Source organism: Rhipicephalus microplus, chromosome 1 (genome assembly GCF_043290135.1).
Source record: "Rhipicephalus microplus isolate Deutch F79 chromosome 1, USDA_Rmic, whole genome shotgun sequence".
NCBI lineage: Eukaryota > Metazoa > Arthropoda > Arachnida > Ixodida > Ixodidae > Rhipicephalus > Rhipicephalus microplus.
Window position 1 is genome coordinate 104050222 of NC_134700.1, and position 19825 is coordinate 104070046.

Consider the following 19825-nt stretch of genomic DNA (forward strand, 5'->3'; position numbering starts at 1 on the left):
GCATGTTGGCTCAAATGTGGTATGCGTGAGTTATTCGCGAATATCTGGAGCAGCTGTGCAACATATCTCTTCTTCCCTGTCTTGACAGAGCATCTTCCAGGAGCATTCGCGGGTGTCCCTTCACCACGACCTACAGGACTGCCGCCTGGCCGTGTGCTCGCCGCATGTGCCCCCCATCTTCGCTGACAACTTTGACTACCAGACGCGCCTTGACTTCGTGCGTGGCATCCTCGAGCATGAAGAGGTCAGTCGAGAGATCGCCGATTTGTGGGCCGATCGCTGCACGAGAGTTTAACAGAAGCGAACAAATATCGCCTTGTTGGTCTCATTCTGCACACATGTTGCTCAGTGGTCAAGAAAATTTATGACCTAGCATGAAGTTGCGCAGTCAAATGCCAAATGCAGGGGTCTAAATTTTTTATTATTTGATTGATATGTGGGATTTAACGTCCCAAACCACTATATGATTATGAGAGACGCCGTAGTGGAAAGCTTCAGAAATTTTGACCACCTGGGGTTCTTTAACATGCACCCAAATTTGAGCTCATGGGCCTACAACATTTTTGCCTCTGTCGAAAATGTAGTCGCCGCAGCGGGTTTCGACCCCGCAACCTGCAGGTCAGCAGCTCTGTATTTTAGCCACCAGACCACAGCAGCGGGGCTCTAAATTTTGATAAGTGTTAAACCTGTAAAACTTGTGCGCTTAATATATATTATAATAGTGCATGCAACTGACCACTTCTGAGCACTCCTGCTAAGTTTCAGGTGTTGTATGATGAAGTACTGTATTTACTCGATTCTACCGCGCCCTCGATTGTAACGCGCAGTCGGTTTTCACGACGAAAAAAAAAGTAAGACATCGATTGCAACGCGCACCCATTTTTCTCGTTGGCCCGCACGATCACACTACTCGGGAAAACGACTCCTTTCGGGAGCGTCTTCCATTTAAATATGGGGTACGGGGGAAGCTTGTGCCTATCTTACGTGCAACGGAGCATTGCTGTCACTCTTGTTTTACCGTGGCCCAATGTCAGCATGCGAACTTGCTTCGCCCCCTTCTTCTCGGCGGTTGTTGTGCCAGGCATGTCGAAGTAAAGAGGCATATGATCAGCATTCCCGATTTGCCCAAGCAGGTAGCCGTTGTTGTGCCGCAAGTTTAAGACGAACCTCTGAAAACTGTGAAGCTTTTTTTCGTTTTCCTCCGGCAAGTTTTGGCCCATGCCCGTTCGCTTTCCGAGTGAAAAGCCTTTCCTTTTCATAAAGTTAGTTAGCCAGCACCTGCTCCCTTTGAACTGGCTCCGCGTTAGCCCTTTTTCTAAAGCTAACTGCATAGCCTGCACTTAGAGCAGTTCTGTCGTCACGGGCCGCTGTGCCGCTCGCTGCTCAAGCACATACTCGGCGAGCAGCTCTTCAATTTGCGGAAACCGGCCCTGCTGTGGTTCACTGAAGCCTTTGCGTGAATCTTTGCTGTCGACAATTTTCTGCTTTTGTTTCCACCAGTCCCGCACACACGTTTCGGGAACTCCGAACGACCGCGATGCGGCCCGATTTCCGTCTGTTTCGGCACACGCGATGACTTTTCTTTTAAAAAGAAAGCGGCATCGTGGTGCCGCTTTTACACACAGGCAGAAATGGCCGACGCGCCATGCGGCCCATGCCGAAGTACACGGAGGAAGGAAAAGTAAGGAGAGGGCATACCCAGCCGGCGCAGGGCGTGAAAAATGTTGTGGAAATTACGTCACGCGCGGCCATATTCACTAGGCACAATGGCGGCGTTTTGTTGTTGTTAATGTAGTGCGGTGCGTCACCGTTCAGGCGGTCCAGCGGCGGTGTGCGCGTTTTTATGGGCCTCGCACCTAACCGTGCCGTACTGCAGGTGTTCGACAGCATCCATTCTTTGTGCCGCATTGTTAGCTACGCGATTTTCCTCCGGTGGTCGTTGTAACCAGGTGTTTAAACTAGAAACCACGGAACGAGCGCGCGTATACGTACTCCGAGTTTGCAGCTTCCGTCAAAATTATGCTGAAAAGCCATCATAAAAGATAACGACTGTGCTCAAGAATTCGTTCAATGAATGCCTGGCAGGTTAGTGACGGTTATGCGGTGTTGCTTCTTATGACAACGGACGATGCATTTGCGGTACTCAGTCCCTTATTAAGACTGTAATCTAATCTTGCTTTTCATGTTCCTGTACAGTTACCACATGCTTCTGCGCATTAAAGTTCCTGTTCTGCTTCGCTTAAGATGCTCCCTCTTCACAATATTGTCTCGCTCTCCGCAATATTGTCTTTATTGTAGCAAAACTCGTTAAAATGTCTACACGCACCTGCACAAGGTAACTAGGTTCACCTCACTAGATGCACGTGCTTGTGCATTCAGAATCTGACAAAGCCGTTCGAACGATGTTGACCAAGTGATTGATGTTGACCTTTTTTCATGCATTCCTTCGGCTAACTTTCCCACCTTTCGCCCTAACACAATCCTGGTCTCCGTTCTCCGTAGCTACTAGTGCGCATGAATCACGCAGGAGACGTGTTCCCACGCACTTTCGGGTGGTCTTCGCTGCTTTTTCTCCTAATGAAATCATGGCCTTTGGGATATCCGTAGGAACCAGTGCGCGTCGGACAAAAGAGGGGCGAAAACAAAGAGGCCGGCGCAAACTCAACGGGCTGCCAGGCACACAAGCTCCACCTTGACGCCTACTTCACTGGCATATTACGGACCTGTGAGCTTATTGCAGGGAAGACTATTTTTTTGTATCGTTGTGTGTTGCCCACAGTCTGACCGAAAATTTCGTAAAGCCCAAAGAGAAGCGCAAAAGGGGGAACAAGTGATCTGAAAGAAGCTGTACAAATTTCGGTGCCTGGTTCGTCGCGCGGCAATGTCCGAAATATCATCTTTATTTTCACAAAGAACACATCAAATAAAAAAAAGCTTAACGTGCAACTTGCCATGTTTATTGTAAACGCCGGCAGTGCAAGAGTACAACAGCCATACGCAGAGATTTCGTCAGCCATATCGCGGCAAGACAGCGTGCTGAAATCCGTTCCGTTGGTTTCGGATAGCACCAGCGCACGCAGCGCGCAGGCCACGTGCTTTTTGAGACAGAGAGGGAGTCGCGCCTTCTGCTTCGCATTCATATGTAAACAAGAGAGGAGAATTTGCCTAGTCAATATGGCCGACTTCCGGCTTCATCGCGGCTTCACAACGAGTCACGTCAAGGCCTCTCCTTACCTTTCCTTCCTCCGTGCCGAAGCACGTAGGGGGCGGCCATTTTGGAAATGCCGATGGCAATAGAATGACCGTATTCATTTTTTTTTTCTGCACTCGATTTTAATGCGCATGCGATTTATGAACTCGTTTAACCGTAAAAAAGGTGCACGTTAGGTTCGAGCAATTACGGTATGTAAGATTTATTGTGGTGGTAAGTATTACACTAATGAATTATTTTGAGCTTGTACTAATACATCTTCATTGTTTTTCTTACGTGACCATCAGAACACTTTCTTGAAATGACTTTGAGCATGCTTAACATAAAGCCATGTAGTTTGTCTAAAACACTTCACTGCAGCATCCTTCTTGACATTTACACTAGAACATTTTATACTGCACTTCCCTTCTCATGGCATCTTTTCTGTTTGTCTAATAAGACCACTGGTTACCTTACTCTGTGCACATGCTCAACCAATGTAAAGTAGTATCTCTCCTTCCACGTCATGTGTTATTTTTGTGCATGCTGCACTGTTTGTGGTAGTGTCTTGCACAACCACCCTGTTGTGGCATTGCGACTGTACATATCAACGACCCTTAGGCCTTACAGTACTGAGACTTCATAATGCCTGGCACCTGTTGTTTCATGCCATCTCGACCGTTCAATGTTGCTCCACTTATTGGATTAATGTAGCAAATTGCGATAGTTGGAACATACTAGTGATAGTCAGCACAAATAGAACATCAAAACGGAGAAAGTACGAGACAGTGGCACTGTGTAACAACTGAAAGATCACTGGAAAATATGTTGCTTACATGAACAGTAAAAAAGGCACTAACAAAATCTTATCAACCCCAAACATTAGTGAAATGAAAGAAGCTTTTGAAATAATAAAAGTGGAAGACAGGTGGGTTAGCCAGCTTTCAGTTGCTGTAACTGATGCTGAGGTTCTTTATCTAAAGCGTACTTAATTAGAAACTTGTTCTGGGTTGATAAGATTTGCTAGGGCCTTCCTTTCTGCTTATATTAGCCACGTTTTTCTATTAACTTTCGTTCATTAGACAATGCTTGTGTCCTGTCCTTTCTTATTTTTTGTGTTCGTGTCTTATTTGCGCTGACCGTCGGGAGTCCACATTTTGCGGTTTCCATGTGTTGTGGTGCATCTTTGTTCTTCATATTGCACTGTTCCAGATTATGGGCAACTCAATTTACACACACATCAGTGACAGTTGCTACGCGGCTTCAGCTTGCAACCTGGTCATGTATGACGCCATCAGGTGAGTTGCACCGAGGTTAATTGTACTTTGACTAGAGGATCTTGGTGTGCGATTGTGCGTGAGGAACTGGTTTGAAAGGATGTCGAGAGAAGTGCTCCCAGCACTCATCCATTTTATCAATGCCAGCCAGATGCGCCCGATCTAGCCGTTCACCACCCTCTCCTCCAGCCCTTTCCTGTTCACACCCATCGCCTAGCCATTGTGTGTGCCTTGTGGTCATGGGGGAGAGAAGCCAACATGTAAAGTCTCGCGACAAAAATCTCATGAAGTAATTTTTTGTTCCGTTGTGTACAGATCCGTGGGGCAGCATCTAGGATTCCTCAAGTTTACAATGTTGGCAGTCGCGCTGGCTCCGTAAGAGACACAGTGTTTTGAGATAGCACATACCGTATTTACTCAATTCTGCGGCGCCCTCGATTGTAACGCGCACCGGGTTTCCACAACGAAAAAAAAAAAAGTAAGACATTGATTGTAACTCGCACCCATTTTTCGTGACAGAAGAGAAAAAAAAAAAAGTTTGTAGGAGTCAACCTCCGCACATTGAGAACAAGTATTTGGTTTTCAATGCACTGAAGTTTCAAAAGATAAAACACAAAGTCAGACAGCTGGCCCTGCAGCTAAAACTGTAACCACTACGGCGGCATTATGAAACCCATAATAGGTCAGTCCTTGTCACTGTCGGACAACACCTTATTGCTATCAATGGCTCAAAGCATCTAATCTTCGGTACCATCCATGTCATTTGAGATGCCACATTTCTTGAATGCCTTGATGACCATGGCTGATGGTATTGCACACCTCGCGTTCTTCACCCACGCAGCGAAGTCTTGCAGAGAGGCACGCTTTATCCTGTTGCCTGTTGTAAAATAATGTAGTCCAATTGATCAACCAGTCGGTGTAGAGTGCCCGAATTTTGTCCTTTATCGGCTTGTTTAGACAGACACCCAGCGTTTGAAGTTGTGACATTATGCCGCCAAGTATGACTACAAGCTCCGTATTGCATGCAGCGAGGTTCTCCTTGATTCGTTGGTCGAGATGGCACCTGAACGCATCGAGCCTGCGCATCGAGCCTGCATAAAGCCTGCGAGCATCGCTCGCAGGCTTTAGACCCGCGCCGGGCCGCTTCCGCCAGACGACATGGATCCAATTGGCGACAAGGTCCATTGTCATCCAACCTTTCTCGTTGGCCCGCACGGTCACACCGCTCAGGAAGACGACTCCTTTCGGGAGCGTCTTCCATTGAAATATAAGGTACGGGGGAAGCTTGTGCCCATCTGACATGCAACAGAGCATTGCCGTCACTCTAGTTTTGTCGTGACCGGATGTCAGTACGCAAACCATGCGCGAACTTGCTTCGCCCCCTTCTTCTCAATGGTTGTAGTGCCAGGCATGTCGAAGTAAAGAGGCGTCTGATTGGCATTTCCGGTTTGCCCAAGCAGGTAGCCGTTGTTGTGCCGTAAGTTTAGGACGAACCTCTGAAAACTGTAAAGCTTTTCTTTGCACTTCTCCGGCAACTTCTGGCATATGCCCGTTTGCCTTTGGAGAGAAAAGCCTTTCCTCTTCATAAAGTTAGTTAGCTAGCACCTGCCCCTTTGAACTGGCTCCGCGTTAGCCCTTTTTCTAAAGCTAACTGCATAGCCCGCACTTGGAGCAGTTCTGTCGCCAGGGGTCGCTGTGCCGCTCGCTGCTCAAGCCCATACTCGACGAGCAGCTCTTCAATTTGCGGGAATCGACCCGGCTATGGTCCACTGAAGCCTTCACGTGAAGCTTAGCTGTTGACAATCTTCTGCTTTTCTTTCCGCCAGTCCCGCATGCATGTTTCGGGAACTCCAAACGATTGCGATGCAGCCCGATTTCCGTCCGTTTCTGCACACGCGATGACTTTTTTTTTTTTTTTTTTGGCATCGGGGTGCACTCGTCGAATCTTTGGAATCGGCCCTTCCATGCCGTCGATGTTAGTGCACTACAAGATGATGAACTCCTCAGCACACTACAAAATGCCAAACGCGAGAAACACAATGGTAGAAATGGCCGACGCACGTAGGAGGCAGCCATTTTTAAAATGCCGATGGCAATAGAATGACCGCATTCATTTTTTTTTTTCGTACTCGATTCCAACATGCATGGGATTTATGGACCCGCCTAACCGGAAAAAAGGTGCTTGTTAGATTTGAGTAATTACAGTATTCGTTCGTGGCGCTATGCGGGCAACCAATTGGGACGCGTCACTGTGACGCTGCTGCATCACAAGTGCTATGAGATGGCAGCAGCATCGCTTCGAGCCACAAAGGAGCACAAGGGAACAAATCTGACAGACATATGATATTGAAGTAGGAAATGCGTCTATCCCACCTCCGTGAGAAAGCGCTCGCACGCACGTGTGACGCAAGCGGCCCTACACAACATATAGCGTCACATCACAACCACTCCGTGCACTAAGGCGGACCGACGGCTCCCGTTTGCACTGGAATTGAATCAAATAAAGGAAGTACTGGTGCTTCTTTGGTTTGTGACGGTTTGCAACTTCAGAGAGCAATTCGAAGAAGATGAAATTTATCGGGTCAGCCGTAACATATTTAATAGTTTGAGGAGTGTCGAGAGGTGCATGTACATATTGCCATGCGCACTGCTTTTCTTATTTCCATGTAACCGCCTCGTTGCACAAGTAACCACTTCCTTGTGCATGCTATGCTAGATTGTTGAACATTCCTTATTATTTTAGATTGTTCTGTTACGCTAGAGTGCATGATGCAAAGAGCACTGTTTTTCTGGAATTAACGCAACCACCAGCGATAAGGCTAGTACGTGTCTTCTGTCGCATATGTATATGCTGACGTTCCTTAACCTTAATCAATTGCTACTGGCTGATTACTGTGATTGCCTTTATAAGTGCACCACATGTATCGCTTGTGATTTCACTGTTCGTTTTTGGGGCACCAGTCTGTGGCATGAAAAATTTCATCTTTAAGGACTGGCTGCATTTTCTTCACCATCAAGACAATGTGACACTGTGAGGTTGTTGCAGTGAAATGAGTAAAACTTGCACACTTGCTGAACCTCAATAATGTGGAACCTTGTTAATCAAAAATCGAAGGAGGTTGGAAATTCGTATTAATAAAATGGAGTTCGAATTGCAAAAAGTTCCTTTAAATATGGCATCTGGTGGTTTGAGCTGCATCCAATGGGTACAGCTTAGCTGCAACCAACCGTACTTTTCAGATTATCCAGCAGCTTGAATAAAAAGGTTTTAAAATATTCTCATTTTACTGTATTAATGTATACAGGAAATAAGTCACAGAGCTTGTGCAAATCTCGATGCAGGACAGGAAAGCAAAAATAAATTTAGAAAATCGAAGTGCATGTGTTGTTCAAATGTGTTTCTGCATTATTTTTACTTTTATCAAAGCTTTTGAAGGAGGTGCTGGTGTCAATTTCATTCAAGCCATTGGGTGGGTTCGTTCGTGGGAACTACAGCGCTGCTGCCACACTTGTGCGACAAAACTAAGGGTCAACAAATGCGAGCATTCATAGTCGATGCTTTTCATAAAATTTCAGTGCTATGATTTTGCTGTGCACTTTTCTCGTGACTTAACGTTGCATCCAGTGTGCCTGCCAAAGTAATCCAGCTCGTGCTTTGCAGCCAGGATGTACTGCAAAGGTGGAGCCATCCACTCGTGCCCGACCGGTTTATTGAGGAGAATGGCCCATCGTGTGTCTACCACCGGCACAACATTTACAAGCCCACCACAGGACTGCAACTCTCAAGGTACATCTTGTGTGAATGATTTTAGTTGGGTGATGCGCGTTTCTCAAGCGACATGGTCATTTCACTGCTGTCATCGGGGCATCTCATTATCATGATCATTTGAATATGTCTTCCTGATAAGAGCTCGGAAGAGGCTCTGAAAACCTTAAAACATCTATTTCAAAGCAACACCATCAGTGTTGGTAAGGTTGTGATACCCTGATTATAATCAAGTACAGTATGTTTAAGTAAATAGATGAACATGTATAAAATGTCCACACTTGGAACACTTCTCTTCTCAAAAGCTGATTGCTTGCGTGCGTGTTGCTGTTGTTGCATTGTGCACCCAGGCTATGCAGTTGGTAGATCAATAACTGTCGGCATGTAAATACTTCAAAAAAAAAAAAAATAGGTTTGCTCTAACACAAGTGCAAGGAAGCAGGCAACACTAAGTTCTTTCGCTGTTTTCTGTTCTGCACACCTCGCGTTTCTGCAGCATGAATGCCTATTGAGCAGCTCATCTTTCTGTTGTTTCGAGAATTTTCTCAATTTTAAATGCTAACCTTGCAGAAGCTGTGTCCTGGAGTCCAGCACATTTGTCGGCTCTGGCACCAAGATAGGGGACAACACTGTGGTGGCTAATTCGGTGATTGGCCGCAACTGCACCATCGGTGAGTCGGTGGCGCTTTCTTCTGTATCGGGGAGTGGCAAACACAGTGCATGCATCAGCAACCTGTATAACTTGGGATAATTGGTACATCTTTTCAAACAGCATGTTGTTGAGCAGTGAAAACTGAACATGGCTTGTCAATCAATAGAGTATCAAATGCCAATGCAGTACAGGAGCAAAACAGCCACAGGAGAGTGCGCTCTGTCCAGCACTTTTTTTGTTCCTGTCCTGTGTACATGCGATTCAATGTTCGCCAGTTTGATATTGCATGTGTTTTGTGAAACAGTCATCAACAGCCTTTCATTGCAGAGTTTCAGCCTGGCAAAACCAGCACTAAACTCTGCAGAGATCCAGAATGTTGGTAGGCAGTTTGCTTTAGCAGTGTTCGTAGCTCAATATTGTTGTGTACTGTTGTGTTCAACCTCTAATGTTCTTGTAAATCAAAGTAGCACATTTGCAGGCTTCAAATTCAAATCCTGTACATTGCAGATGTCTTGCTGAACATTGCCCAAATTGTCTGTTATAGTTATTGGCACAGATATTAGGGCATTCTAATTGTATTAACAGGCTAATTAGTGTTCTTCAAGTAATATGGCCATTTCAATTTCGCTTGAAGACAACTTATTGTTGACATTATTTTAGTGTATCTTCTCAAAGAGTTTAATAAAGTCCTTTAATTTCTGCTATCCCACTTTTATTGTTGTCATGATGTTCCAATTATATGCATGTAATCCTGCTATATGTAGCTAAGTACTAAATGAATGAACATGTCATGCAGAAACATTTTTAGAGGCCTAATTGAGCAAGTTGCTTGTGTACATCATTTCGTGTTTACTAAAACTGTGATCGTATTGTACTATGTAAGACTTGCCACACCTAACACTACCTGAACTATTGTGGAACTGTTCTGTTATGGGTTAAACTACCACTTTCATGTCCTTCAGAGCATTGTCAGCTGACTTAGCATGGCATACTGATTATCTGCATAGCCAGTACCGAAAAGAAAGGTACTTCAGGCAGAAAATATTCTTGTAAGGCATGGTAACCAGCAAGAGCTATTTTGAAGAAGCACTGACACAAAATTTCAAGGGCAAGATAACTTGCAAGATTAATTTATATTTATTGACACTTATGTCATCTACACAGTATTTATGGCAAATTCACTGGGCTCTCAATACTTCAAACTATAGCAGGGACCCAACAGTTTTGTTGTAATCCCCAGAAGTTCCCATAAATATGATGTATTTATTGTTTTTCAGGGCCTCAGCAAAGTCATAGACAGCTTTGAATAATTGCAGGCTAAGTTTTTAGGTATCTGTGATTGTACTTGTACTCATTATGCGGCATGTGCACATGTTTGTAATCAACTCATGACAGCTGGTAGCATTTCTCCAATTTTAGTGCACTTTTCTGCATGACACAGCGTGTTTTGACGAAAGTGACTTAGCAAATATTTCACACACTTCTTGGTTTTTTGCAGCAGAAACAAGCAAGAAGTATAAATTACCAACTTAAAGGAGTGGAGCAGTTTGAATTGAGCAGTTTTACAATACATAAAAAATATAGCCCCCCCCCCCCCCAAAAAGTGAAATTCATTTGAGTTGGCCAAAAGTTTGAGTTTTAATTATTGCGAGTCCATTGTATATGCTTGCCCAGAAAGCAGGAACGTCATGACCTGTGCTACAGCTAAAGGAACATCAGAAAATTAGGAAGTCGAAATCTCTGAAATGGTGATGGGAAAAAGTGTATCCAGAGGTCCGAGACATCTCACTGTCCTTATTGATTTGGTGCCATTGCATTGCATGCTGTGTTCACAGGCCACAATGTGCATCTGCGCAATGCCTACCTGTGGGACAATGTGGTCGTGGAGGACAACTGCCGCCTGCAACAGTGTCTGTTGGCCAGTGGTGTGGTCTTAAAGCGCAATGTCACTGTGACACCCGGATGTGTGTTGTCTTTCGGGGTGAGTGTGTTCCAGTGGTGGCCGCAGAGTTGGAAATCGGAATGCATGCTGTCACTGTGATCTTTGTCTGCAAAGTTGTTCTGCTGAATTCACTAGAATCCTCGCAATACGAGCTCTTGAAATTCCCCAGCCAAATTGCACGTTAAAGAACCCCAGGTGGTCAAAATTTTCGGAGCCCTCTACTACGGCGTCTCTCATAATCATATGGTGGTTTTGGGACGTTAAACTCCACAAATCAATCCCCAGCCAAATTTCATTGTGTCCAATGGGCCAGAATGCGAATTTTCTTAACACTTTTCTACGTTGTGACGGATGGTGTTGGCAAAATAGTAATGGAGCAACTTGGAGCGTGCCAGATTTTGTTGAAGAAAAGGAAGCTGAGGTGGCATCGGGGGATGATTTTGTGTGCCACTCGCTGCTCTGCCTTTTCCATTCTGGGTCGTCCCAAAATGGAAACATCCAGGATTCCTCTCCGGCTACAACAGAGAAAGTCCGGCTCACTTTCAATCAAATCCAGCAATTCTTGACAGTGCAATACTCGGAAGTGCTTCCTGATCTTCCATCAACACCTCCGGCACAAGCTTCGCGCAGGCCTTGCACATTTGCAGATCCTCGGTCTTTATCCCAAGTACCTTACATGCATACATAAACAGGGTGTCGGCAATTTTCTGGATGCTCAATCGGCGCTCAGAACTACAACTTTGCGGACACGATCTATGTTTTTGTTGGTTCTGCTCATTGCAGGGCGTCGAGAACGGGGTTCATCGGCAACCTCCTCCCGGCACTCCTTGAATGCCCTGTGCTATCTCTTGCACCGTGATCATCAAATGCAGTCCTTCTTGAAGGCCTCTTTAAGCATTTGAAATGTTTAGTTGAATTTTTCGTAAGGTGATTTATAGTACACCTCTGTTCAAGCAAACGCTCTGTCGCAGCGTGTCACAATGTTGAAAAAATCATTTCACGCAGAGGCGCATCATTCTGTTCACACTGTGAGGAGTAAACTGGTGACTGGCCATGTGAAAAGGGCAGACCCCTCACAACATTGCCCAACCAGTTTTTTACCATGTTGCCATGAATAGTCTTGTCAGAACAAAAAATGTGTGCATTTTTATTATGATAAACCCACGGTTCGAAAATGGATTTTGATCGTGTTTTCGTTCAAAATTTTGGGTGACACCATAAATATTTTCACTGGCCCGTCAGACTCAAATCACCAAGATTGTGCTGTACTGTGGTTTGAATGCAACTTTGTTCTTTAGGTTAAAGGACCCCTCACAGCGAAAACTTTGATGACTTTTTTTATGTAATTTGTAGCCGTAGCCTTGTGTCTGGTAATGATGAAATCGAATCACAAATGCTACATCGTTTCATGTTAGTAATCCTAACATCGTCAATTGTGATCGATCACCGGACTAGGATCAACCATAATTTTTCTTTTGAGAAATCCATATGCATTCTTTTGTGGATTTTGGCTTCAATCAAGTGATTGTCAGTCATTCCTTTTGTAGCTATAGCTTGAGAGAAATGATTCATGCAAGTGCGTATACATTGAATGTCTATTGTAGTGCAGGAATCTAGAGTCTGTGATGTCCACCTTCCTAGTTCATCTGAACATCGTGCTTTAATCTTGCATTTATTGCTATGCGTCTGGCACGTGCATTCACCAACTGACCGTTTGTTACTTTTGACTAGAGTTGGAAAAGCTTTCAGTGTTCACAATCTGATCATCTGAGTATTTCTACTAACCGCATTTTCCTCAGGTGGTGGTGGGACCGGAGATCAAGTTAAAGGAAGGCACTTTGCTCCAGCCCACACCCGACACGGACGGCTTTGAGGACGAGCCAGCACAGGTTGAAGGCAAGTAGTTTTTTCTTCGACTGTTCTGCCAAAGTGACAGAACAACCCACTGACTGCTGATGCATTGCAGAAAGTATGGCTGAAGTAGTGCTTCATTTGAGGCTTGATTTACAAAGCAAGCTTAAATGGAGTTATCATTGCCAAGTGTACTTTTGCTTCTGTGTACTTCATCATCATCATCATCATCAGCCTGACTACGTCCACTGCAGGACAAAGGCCTCTCCCATGTTCTGCCAGTTAACCCGGTCCTGTGCTTGCTGCTGCCAATTTATACCCGCAAACTTCTTAATCTCATCTGCCCACCTAACCTTCTGTCTCCCCCTAACCCGCTTGCCGTCTCTGGGAATCCAGTTAGTTACCCTTAACAACCAGCGGTTATCCTTTCTACGCGCTACATGCCCGGCCCATGTCCATTTCTTCTTCTTGATTTCAGCTATGATATCCTTAACTCCCATTTGTTCTCTAATCCACTCTGCTCTCTTCTTGTCTCTTAAGGTTACACCTACCATTTTTCTTTCGATTGCTCGCTGCGTAGTCCTCAATTTAAGCTGAACCCTCTTTGTAAATCTTCAGGTTTCTGCTCCGTAGCTGAGTACCGGCAAGATGCAGCTGTTATATACCTTCCTCTTGAGGGATAGTGGCAATCTACCTGTCATAATTTGAGAGTGCTTGCCAAATGTGCTCCACCCAATTCTTATTCTTCTAGTTACTTCAATCTCGTGGTTCGGCTCCACGGTTATTACCTGCCCTAAGTAGACATAGTCTTTTACAACTTGAAGTGCACTATTACCTATCACGAAGCGCTGCTTTTTTCCGAGGTTGTTTTACATTACTTTCGTTTTGTGCAGATTAATTTTAAGACCCACCTTTCTGCTTTCCTTGTCTAACTCCGTAATCATGAGTTGCACTTCGTCCCCTGAGTTACTCAGCAATGCAATGTCATCGGCGAAGCGCAGGTTACTAAGGTACTCTCCATTAACTCTTATCCCTAACTGTTCCCATTCTAGGCTTCTGAAAACCTCCTGTAAGCACGCGGTAATAGCATTAGGGAGATTGTGTCCCCCTGCCTTACACCCTTCTTGATTGGTATTCTGTGCACTTCAAAGTAAGCATATTCTATCCAACACACTGACTAGATTTGCTCCCTGCCGATCCCTTCAGCCTGCCAATCTCTTCAAACGCATCTGTGTTTTCTGCTGCCCTGTGGGTTAACACAGCGGTCGGCAACGTGCGGCCTGTGGGGCAGTGTGATGTGGCCCTCAGCTCGACATCGGGAACCCCCCTTCCCCTAAATAACCAATAATGCCTCCTGTCTAACCAATGAACAACTCCATCATTTTCTGAGTCTGTTGTGAGCAACCTTGATTTACTAGACAGCTTAACCCCTTTATAAGTGACACTGATGTAACAGACAAATAGGTATAAGAGACATCAATGTGCCTACCTTGAATTTGGCAGTTGGTAAGAAAATGCATCCATGGGGGTACCCTGCTCATGAGAGACACCTCATATAAAATACAAGAGTTGCTCCCCGGCGCATGTTTCTTATAAAAAGGATCAACTGTACTCCCAGTTTGGCTCAGAATATTCTGTGCCTAAATTTGAATTGAGTTTTTTTTTTCTTGTTAGCTGTGTCTATGAATTGAAACCTTGCGGCACGCGCTGACAATGAACATGATTTCTGCGCCAGTTTAAAACATAATTATCATCAATCCGCCCATTTTTATATCTCTGAGTGCTAAGTCCCCACCCCTCCCCCAATATTCGGTTTGCCATGTGGGCCTCGCCGTTCTGGCTTCATGCAACTTAGCCCTTCGCCCCCAAAGGTTTCCGAGCCCTGGGTTAACATGTGCGGCAATGACGGAGGGAAATGGTTAGCCTCCTGATGCAGCCCTTCTCACACTCGGCACAACAGCAGCAGCGATTACTTAATTATATAAAATCAAAATACAAAACACTGTTGACATTTCGAAGTACTATTCCTGAGCTATTCTAAGATTGCTATTTCTATTTTCAAATACCGTAAAATCCTGAGCAAGCACCCCTGCTTGAGGAAACACACTCCTCCCCTTTTCGGGAGATCTCAAATATGTGCCAATGACTGAACAAGCATCCCTCATGCCTTCCTGCCATATAAGTGATTCATTCACTAGGCTAGTGCGAATATTCGAATGCTTCGAATTATTCGAAACGAACGAATAGGTGCTTATCAGTCCACATGTGATGTCCTGTAAAGGTTGTTTCGCTGCAGTGAAATGGTGGTAAGTCGTCAAAAAACACATATTCAGGGAAAAGCCACGCTGCCGAAAAGTCCCACTTGAATGTTAAGTGAACGTACTATCCTCAAGTTGATTCATTTTCCAAGTTTAAAATCTTGTTATACTGACTAACATGCCCAGGGTATAGCAAATTTTAATTTGTAACATATATAACAGGTTATCTCTTGCATTCTTTTGAAAGTCAAATCCTGCTACATATGAAAGTCATTTTTACTTTCTCTGATTTAAAAAAAATCATTTGCACAGCCCTCATTTTCTTTTTAAAAAATATTTGCAGGTTACATAGGTCATGACAAATATAACCATTTTTTTTAATAATGTGCGATAATATACCATTCGAATTCTATTCGAAATTATTCTACCAAAATCACTATTCGCGCTAGCCTGTTTTTATTTGCTTGACAGAAACGAATAAAAACAGTGAATGCATGTCTATTCAATAAAGAATTTCATTGGACACACAAGTGGATCTTCTGCCGCCATCTTAAATTTTGATCCCCAACCAAACAAGAGCCCCCCCCCCCCCCTCCAAACTTTGTTAGATTATCTTTCACTGCAGGGACGGGGGACACTGGCTCAGAATTCACGGATCCACGGCAGTTAGTAAGTTGTACATCTAATCTAATAGGACAGTATTAGGTTCAGTAGTTCAGGTCCTCCAATATTTGAATACCTCTACAGCAGTGCTGTTACCTTGATGAAACAGTATCAAAGCGCTCACATTTTTGGTGTATGCATTGTGCAGAGTGCGACCCATCTTTGGTGGGCAAGGAAGGGCTTGGCTTCCTCTGTCGCCCAGAGGATGAGGATGATGATGAAGACGACGATGAGGCTCTGCCTGAGGACGTCTGGGGAAGGTCACCACCATCTCTGGAGGACGAGGACAGTGGACCCGAAGAGGACGACCTCTCCTCGGACGGCACGGCATCGCCTGTTGACGACACAAAATGTCAGTGTCCTTCTCCTCGCATTCTACCGAGGGCAGGTTTTTCCTAGGGTGTTAACCCGTCTTTGAAAGCTTTTTGTTTTTGTGAATGAATAGGTGAAACATCTTTATTGCAAATATGATGGCCCTTTGGCATGGCAAAAGGTCTTCTTAAGGGAAGGGCTACAACGATGAATACCCACCTTGCATGTAAAGCCCCAGAGGTACCATCTGTCAGGCTTGATTGTTTGGGATGACGTGGTTTTTAGGGATAATCTTGAGTTCATGATGAAACAAGCGCTAGAAATACACACACTCAGAGAGGACACCGACAAGCGCTTACTAGCAACTGAAAATTTTATTTCGTAGTGAACACTAATAAATACATCACACGCATGTACCTGATTCCCAACTTCCCCTGCCATCATCAACAACGTGATATAACAAAATATGCACTCCCGTATGATCGATGGCCCACAACCGGAAACAAACATGTGTCAAGAACTAAGAAAAGAAAAGGTAAAACAGAAAAAAGGACCCTCAGCGTGGCTCATGCATAAGAAAAGGCCCAAATGTGGGAGACGCTAAAGTGGTGTGGAAAAGCCCACTTTATGTGACCCGTAACCTTTTTGCGTGCTTTCGAAGTGGAGCATGCTACCCTACTTCCCGTATTTTAGGGTCGTGGCTTGCCTCAACATGCCGGAGCATTCCTATATAAATGAGAGGTTGACTCTGCATTGGTGCGCATACGCTTACATCATCTAAATTGTGCAAACAGTCCGTCTTGTACGTCTTGCAGCTCCTGTGAGACCCATGGATGCCTTATATTAGAGTATCCTGCATTAGTCACGCAGCGGGCATTGCTGATTAAAGAATATAAACTGATTGGATGTGAGCGTGTGACCCTTGGTGATAACCTCATTCCGAGGGGATGTGCCACTCGATGTGGCCAGGCCATTTGAGCTCTGCTGACTTTCACGAACAAAGCAGATCTGGTCACATGCTTATAAAGTAGAATCTCAATGGTACGATTATGGTTTATCTGAATTTTGCGATGATACGAATTATGAGATTGATTCGAATGGACTATGTTACATAATATGTGCCGTGATTTGGTGTTATTTGAATAGTTTCCCCAGCCACCGCAGATGATACTGTCACAGGGTCGTGACGTGGCTGAAGGCAGGAGACTGGATGGTCAAATCAAACTGTTTACTTTTGGTGAAACTGCGCCTGGTAAACGGGAAGTCAGATTACAGTAGCACACTTGCACTGATAGCAGTAAATGCAGCGTCGGCCGTCGATCAACTGACAAGCGGCGAAGCGTGTCGGCATTTATACACTCGCCATTGAACATTCTAGCGTTATCGCTAGCGGCGACGTAGATTCCTAAATAATCTGAAATGCTCACGAAGTAGGCATAATCTCAACAAAATGATCTACTGCAGTCCTGAAGCTTCTCAAACACTGTAGGCGTGGTTTGTGCTGGGAAATCGCGTACAGCCTAATGGGGTGATAAGAAAACTTGAGGAAAGAACGTGGCAATAAGAACGCACAATTTACCGCTGCACACGAGCAGTGCAACGAACTAGTCTGTGGAATTTTTTTTCGTGTCGACTTTGCACCGTGCTTTTCTGGCTGGTTAAGCAGCGAAGTGAGTGAATTTTCATTGAGTTTTGCCGCTATCGATTTTTTAGAAGTCAACTGTGAGTGCGCCTTGCAAAAAGCTGCGAAAGTGTCTTAAGCACCAGCAGCATGAGTGAGAAAACTGCGGCATGGTTTTGTTCCTTTCAGGTGGTTTTCTTGAGAACAGTGAAGGCAGAAAAGTTGAAAAGAACATCGTTGGCTTATTCAGTATGACCCCAATAAAGTTCTTGTTCGTTTGCATGATCAGCTTTAACTTGTTTTGGTTCATACCAATGCGGGACAATAAAAACATTTTGCATGCTTCCTACAAATTCATATCATTGAGATTCTACTGTAGATGTGTTTTTCATAGTTTTGGTTAACTTTGTCCAAGTCTGTAATTTCTTTCTCTTTCTCTCCTCTGGCTACCTCCTCCTCAAAGAGTAGGCAGGCATTGTGCCCCTCTTAGAGGCATTTGTAAGCATGCTGTCTCCTTAGTTCCTCTGCATTCTTGTGAGTTTATTTATGCATATGAAGTAATATTAATAATAAAAATAATGCTACTAGTGCAGTGGCTTCTGCATATTGTACACTTCCTTATCACTGTCTGTTGCTGCGTTAGGCTGGCGTCTCTTTTATGTCCACCATTTAGGGGACAGGTTCTCTCTCAGTGCAGCTGCAGTTTTAGACTTTAAATATTGTTTTTAAATACTAAACTACCATCTATTCAACCCCGACCAGAAATGTCAGCCAGTATCTGTACGGCCTTGCTTGTCTGGACTGTTACTTCTTATTGGTAAAACTGTTCCCCGGTTGATTGTGAATTCAAATTTGGCTGATCAGTGTCCACACCTCAGTAGCAACTCCATTAGTGACCCGCACTGGCTGAAAATCTGTCTTGACCTAAAAGCATGCCACCTCCCTGAAAGAGCCAATTACATGCCTGATATTATTGTAGTATGCTATTACTATTGTAGTATACTCTCATGTAGTATACTCTTTCAGAACTTTGTTGATGAGTTGGCAATGACAGCTGATTGTTTTTTTTTTCTCGTCACTAACTATTACATTTTCCCGAGTACTTCTGGCAAATTGCAGTTAACCTATTCATTTATATATATTTTCGGTTCCTGAAATCTGTGTTAAACAAAAGTTTAGCCATAACTCTGATTATTTGTGGCAATGGTGAAAGTGTGCATTGAACATCAGAATAACTGTAGCAAGGCAGCTTCAGTGCTGTAGTATGTGCCACTTTTAGTGTAGCTGTACTGTTGCTAAGAGTTCGATTGCAAGGCAGGTTGCTGTGCAAAAAAAAAAAAGCTTTTTTTTTTTTTCACACAGTGTTCTACAACGAGGTTGTGGAGAGCCTGCAACGTGGTGTTGAGGAGAACGTCAAGTGCGACAACCTCATCCTCGAGATCAACTCATCGAGGTGAGGGCACAGCGGCATGCGACTCTATTGAAAGTTGCTAAAAGACGAGTTGTAGAAGTGCCAACGCCTACTTTTTGTGATTCTAACTGTATTGTGCACTTTTCGTTAACTTTTACACATAAAAGGGTGTCATTTATTTTTATTCATTGACAATGGCAAGAAGCTTCTTAACTGAGAACATTGTGTGATGGGTGGGTAACACTGTACGGTGAGAGTAAAAGCATCAGATATGACTCGAATCAGTGTCACCTCCACGAGCAGAATCGAAGTGTTAGGTGCTGTTAGGGGCGGTGCGATTTGGTGGGTTGAGTTCCTGAAACGTATGTTGTTTGCATGTGGTAGCATTTCTGTGGCCATTGGGTGGGCAGCACGGTGAGTAATGAGTGGATTAGAATTAATAAATTGACAAATAAATAACTAACACTTAGGTAAGACAGTCGGGCAATGAAACCCCCAGACAACTAAGCCAAGCGCAGCACTGGGGACACTATTTCTGGTCTTCTACTATGAGTTAAGGAGTCAAAAATAATGTCTCGTATTATCTGTCGGTATGCTTAGTTGAGTATAATAGGCAAACTAAGTTTGAGGCATAACGTAGCAATACTGCAATGTGGGCTAATGAAAGCTCATATTTCATTGCTGTGATGCTGCAATGGTAAAAGTAATGAACAAGGAGGGATACATGGGGCTGAGCATCAGTTAATCACTATCATAATAGAGCCAACAGGCTAAATATAATCAAGAAGAGAATGGGTTTTCAATTTTAGTAGTTGACTGAAAATAAGTCATAAAACTAAATAAAAGTTCAAGAAAAATAAACTGCCCACAGATGGGATATGA

At 44.2% G+C, this 19825-nt stretch overlaps 1 protein-coding gene across 1 annotated transcript in view; it reads left to right on the plus strand.

The window, feature by feature from the left end:
* eIF2Bepsilon (eukaryotic translation initiation factor 2B subunit epsilon) overlaps positions 1-19825 on the plus strand; it is a 45833-nt gene that overhangs the window by 11780 nt on the left and 14228 nt on the right. Inside the window, exons 5-12 of the mRNA XM_037422992.2 lie at positions 89-244; positions 4403-4488; positions 8129-8254; positions 8804-8904; positions 10721-10866; positions 12627-12723; positions 15748-15951; positions 18895-18985. Coding sequence (XP_037278889.2) covers positions 89-244; positions 4403-4488; positions 8129-8254; positions 8804-8904; positions 10721-10866; positions 12627-12723; positions 15748-15951; positions 18895-18985 — 1007 coding nt within the window. The remainder of the gene's footprint in view (positions 1-88; positions 245-4402; positions 4489-8128; positions 8255-8803; positions 8905-10720; positions 10867-12626; positions 12724-15747; positions 15952-18894; positions 18986-19825) is intronic.